At 37.8% G+C, this 4,370-nt stretch overlaps 1 protein-coding gene across 1 annotated transcript in view; it reads right to left on the bottom strand.

The window, feature by feature from the left end:
* Positions 1-4,370, bottom strand: part of ASPH (aspartate beta-hydroxylase) — a 188,214-nt gene that overhangs the window by 17,610 nt on the left and 166,234 nt on the right. The window contains exon 21 of the mRNA XM_023727723.1: positions 2,842-2,977. Within this exon, the coding sequence (XP_023583491.1) occupies positions 2,842-2,977 (136 nt within the window). The remainder of the gene's footprint in view (positions 1-2,841; positions 2,978-4,370) is intronic.

The raw sequence follows: 4,370 nt of genomic DNA, 5'->3' as shown, positions 1-4,370 counted from the left end.
TCTTTTTCCCTCAACTCTAGAAAGCTGATCATTTAAAAAAGAATGATTATACTTCTTAGAGACCTGCCATGATTCCGACTTCCCATTTGGATTGAAATAAAACTTCCAGCTACAGCTTTAAGGCCTTCCACTTCCTAGCAGCATCTTTTCCCAATTAGACTTGAAAACCTCTAAGTCTTCACTCTACTACCTGTCTATCATTTTGTTATAATGTGGTGGCTTGCATGTTGCTATCATGCTGGAAGCTATGCCACTGGTATTTCAAATACCAGCAGGGTCACCTCTGATGGACAAGTTTCATCAGAGCTTCCAGACTAAGACAGACTAGGAAGAAAGGCCTGGTGATCTGCTCCTGAAAATTAGCCAATAAAAATCTTATGGATCACAACAGAATACTCCAATATAGTGTTGGAAGATGAGCCCCCTTGGTTGGAAGGCACTACACGAAAACCACAACAATGGTCTCAAACATGCCAATGATCAGGAAGATGGTGCAGGATCGGGCAATGTTTCATTCTGTTATACCTAAGGTCGCCATTAAGTTTGAGCTGACTCAACAGCAATTAACAACAAGTCTTCACTGAGTCAGATATTCAATGGCCTCTTTATCTTGACCTGAGCTCTCAGTGTGGCTCAGCAAACTGTCCCGCTGCTCCCTCCTTTCTGCGTGCCCCCCCACCCCCCGCAACAAGGACTCACTCTTCTGTGTCTCCAAGCTGATAGTTCTGAAATGTCATCTGCTTTTAGGGATATCATCCTGTTTCTATGCAAGCTACAACACTACTTGCCTTCTAAATTATTCTTAAAGCTAAATTTGTTTCTAGAAAATAGTGGATCCCTCCTAGAAGCCCAGAACCATAATAAAAAGGCTACAAAGAACCTTAATAAAACTTCTCAAGAGAGAAACCGAGCTATATTCTCTTACGATAATAAAATAAAACTAGAAATTAATTTTAAAAAATTGGAGCAACTTCAACTTGTTAAAATACATTTGTTCATGATACACACACACTTCTAAATTATTTTGAATCAAAATGGAAATCAAGATATAAATGCAGTCTTTTTGTGGTAATAACATAGATTAAAATACCATACAACTTATGGGACATGTCCTGTATCTTGAGGTTAGTCCATAGTCTTAAATGGATTTATTAATAACGAAGAAAGAATTCAGACAAATTTACTAAAGAGTTCAATCAAAAAGTTTAAAAGAACAATAAAGTAAGCAAACAAGAAAAAGAAAAATGTAAAACAGGGATTAGAAAATATAATAACTGAGAAGTAAATTTATGAGTGCTTTTTAACAACATGATAGAACTCTGTGAAACTTAAGAAAAAAAATAAAGAACACACAAATTCCATTCAATGGGAAGAATTTAACAAAGAAACCAAGAAAATTTAAAAAGAGAAACAAAACAGAACATTATAGGAGATTACTCTGGATAGTTCATGGAAAATTAGGTATAATCAAAATATGTGACAACTTGAAAGTCAAATGTTGCCTCCAACCAAATTATTTTGCTCCATTATTTATTTTTTTTCCTTTTTATACATTTGTATGCCCTATAACACTTTGCATATTTCAACTTTATTTAAGCATCTGCTTTTTGTTTGTTTTTGAGCAGTGACTATGTCTGGAAATCACTCTGGGATGCCTGTAGGACGCATTGCTCTAGGAAGCCCAATAGCTTCTATGACACACAGGATGTTAATGAAACTGAGGTGTCAGGTGTAATGGCGAACTCTTAAGTGCCAATAGAATTGACTCATCTTAGTGAGATGCCAGCAGGTAAATAGCATGTTGTTCACATACTGCCCTTATACCTCCATTAACAAAAAAATCTTGTTGGCAAAAAAATGACAGAGTCACTCGAAAATATAAATGTGATGTCTCCTCTGATGTACATATCCTTGTAAATATTACTGACATAGTTCTTCTTCCTCTAAGTGTAAACCATTCTGAAAGCATAATTGAGATTAAACCACTGTGCTGATTTGGCTGTTAATGTAAGCTGATTGCTTACCATCCTCTCGATTTATTTTGTGTAGCCAAAGAAGTACAGCACGTGTTGTTTAGTTTTCAAAATGGACTGACTTTTGTAGGGATATTGTTACCTAGGTTAACTTAATCTCTCAAAAAGAGAACTGGAAAGAGCCTTAAAGACAAAATTCAATGCTCCTCATTTTAAAGATGGATTTATCTATTAATCCATTGAGCACACATATATTGGAGCCACTTATGCTTGGGCCTAGGTTATACTCACAGAATACCAAGTTGAATATGAACCCTCCCTGTTCTCAAAGAGCTTGGACACTAGTTATCACTGTATTGCCATTCAGGTGTGTTATCATGTCTAACAAGCCTCACACACAGTGATAAATTTTTGGCATGTAATATCATCTCCATTTTACAGGAGCAAATGGAACGCAGAAGCTTCTTCCTAAGACACTGTTGGCGCATGGTGGGCTTTTCAGCTATGCCAAAACAGTAGGGCTCCTGTCTGAAACATATCATTTAACATGAGAGATCAGGAAAAACAAAATTTACTATTTACATGTATTTATTCAAATATATATGTGAATATATACACACACAGAGATGCATATATACAAACACACACACAGACACACACACACATAAATAAGTGTTCATACGTAGTTTAAAAAAAAAAAAACATGTAAAAATGCCTTATATGGGCATTTCCAAAATCTAGGTTTTCTGGGCAGCCTCCATCAATTCTGAGAATCCAGACCTCTAAGTTTGGGGAGTATCACCTGAAGACAGATGCTGACTTCTCATGAAGTCCGACTGCAGAGAACAAGCCAGAAGTCAGAGCGCACCTTGTTGCCAGAGCGTGAACTGGCTCCAGTCGCCCTTCTCCCGCAGGTTTTCATCCTCTGGCAGGAAGAGGCCTCTGGCTTTGTCCATCACTGCCAGGCCTTCGTCGCGAATTAACTTCCAGTTTCTTTCTAAGGACTAGAGGGAAGACTGGTTTTAATGGAATGAAAATATACCTGGCAGGACATCCTATAATGAGTCTTAACTTTTTTTTTTTAATAAAATAATGTAATTTTTGCCCTCATCTTGATTGCTTATCTCAATTTCCTCTGAGACCTCTTGTCAAAGATACTAAAAAAAAACCTGTATATTATTTTTCAGAACTAAATGCTTTTGCATCATAAAAATTTCACAAATTCTTGGAAACCTCAGAGAATATCCCCCTTCATAATTCATATTTAGATTTTCCCGAAGTTTTTTTTTTTTTAAATCACAACCAACAAGGGTATTGAGCTTCCCCATCCTATTACATCACTAATACGTAATTTTATCATCAGTAACTACATCACTACTACAATAAACTCCATGTGATAATCGCAACACCCAAACTGGAATACAAATCACTGACTTTACTTTACTTTTCAATAGAGTTCCCTACAAAGATGCCATTCAGCCTGGTAAACATTAGCTAAACTTTCAAAAGCATTGGAAAAGCATCTATTGGAGCATGTCATGTCGCATACAACTACGATAAGACAAAACAATACAAATAAAGGCCTCAGTGCTTAGAATTCAGCCAAACAGAAACATTTCCTTGACTTCTCATTTATGCAGGTGCTTTGCCCATTTCAGAAAAAGAGTTTGCAACCAGTAGAGCTTCGACGTGGCTGGGCTCGGGCCAGAAATTTGGTGGAAGAATGAGCAACCTGGCCTATCTCCTCCTGCAATTCTCGCTGCCGCACTCTGCAGGCGGTTGGGGCAGGAGTGCAATGGGAGGCAGCTGCAGGGAAAGTGGGGGAGGGCGAGCATAGAGAGACACAGACTGCAGGGAATTGCTCTCCGGAGAAGGGAATATAAACTGCTATCCTACTCTATGGAAGAGACTACCCTGCACAGATAAACCAGGATTTTGAAATGTTCATAATTTCAAACATTCCTATGTTAAATGAGAAGTAGATAAAATAGTTGAGTAGATGAGTATACAATAGCTCATTTCAATACAAGGGTTAGATATATTTTACATGGCTCAAGAGCATGGGACTAGAATTTACAAGTTACATCCAAAGAGAAAAATTTTGACTCAGAAAATAAAAACGGCAATTAGAGCTTGTTGAAAATAGACTGAGTTGCCTTGTAAAATGTGGCTCTCTACCACTTCAAAGAGTCAAGGGAAGGCCGGATGACCAGTTACTGGGTAGAGCAAACGACAGATGATGTGGACAGGGTTTTTACCAACCCATGCTTTATGAGTTCATGACTCTATGCAAGAAAACAGATAAGGAGTCAGGATGACAGAACAGGCAGAGGGTCCTGCTAAAGACAGACACGCTCGGAGATTTGTGTGAGATACAGTGCTAACCTCAGCCAAACA

This window comes from Trichechus manatus, unplaced genomic scaffold (assembly GCF_000243295.1).
Source record: "Trichechus manatus latirostris isolate Lorelei unplaced genomic scaffold, TriManLat1.0 scaffold00018, whole genome shotgun sequence".
Taxonomy (NCBI): Eukaryota; Metazoa; Chordata; class Mammalia; order Sirenia; family Trichechidae; genus Trichechus; species Trichechus manatus.
The sequence above is the reverse complement of the archived record's forward strand: the minus strand, read 5'-3'. Positions and strand labels throughout refer to the sequence as shown.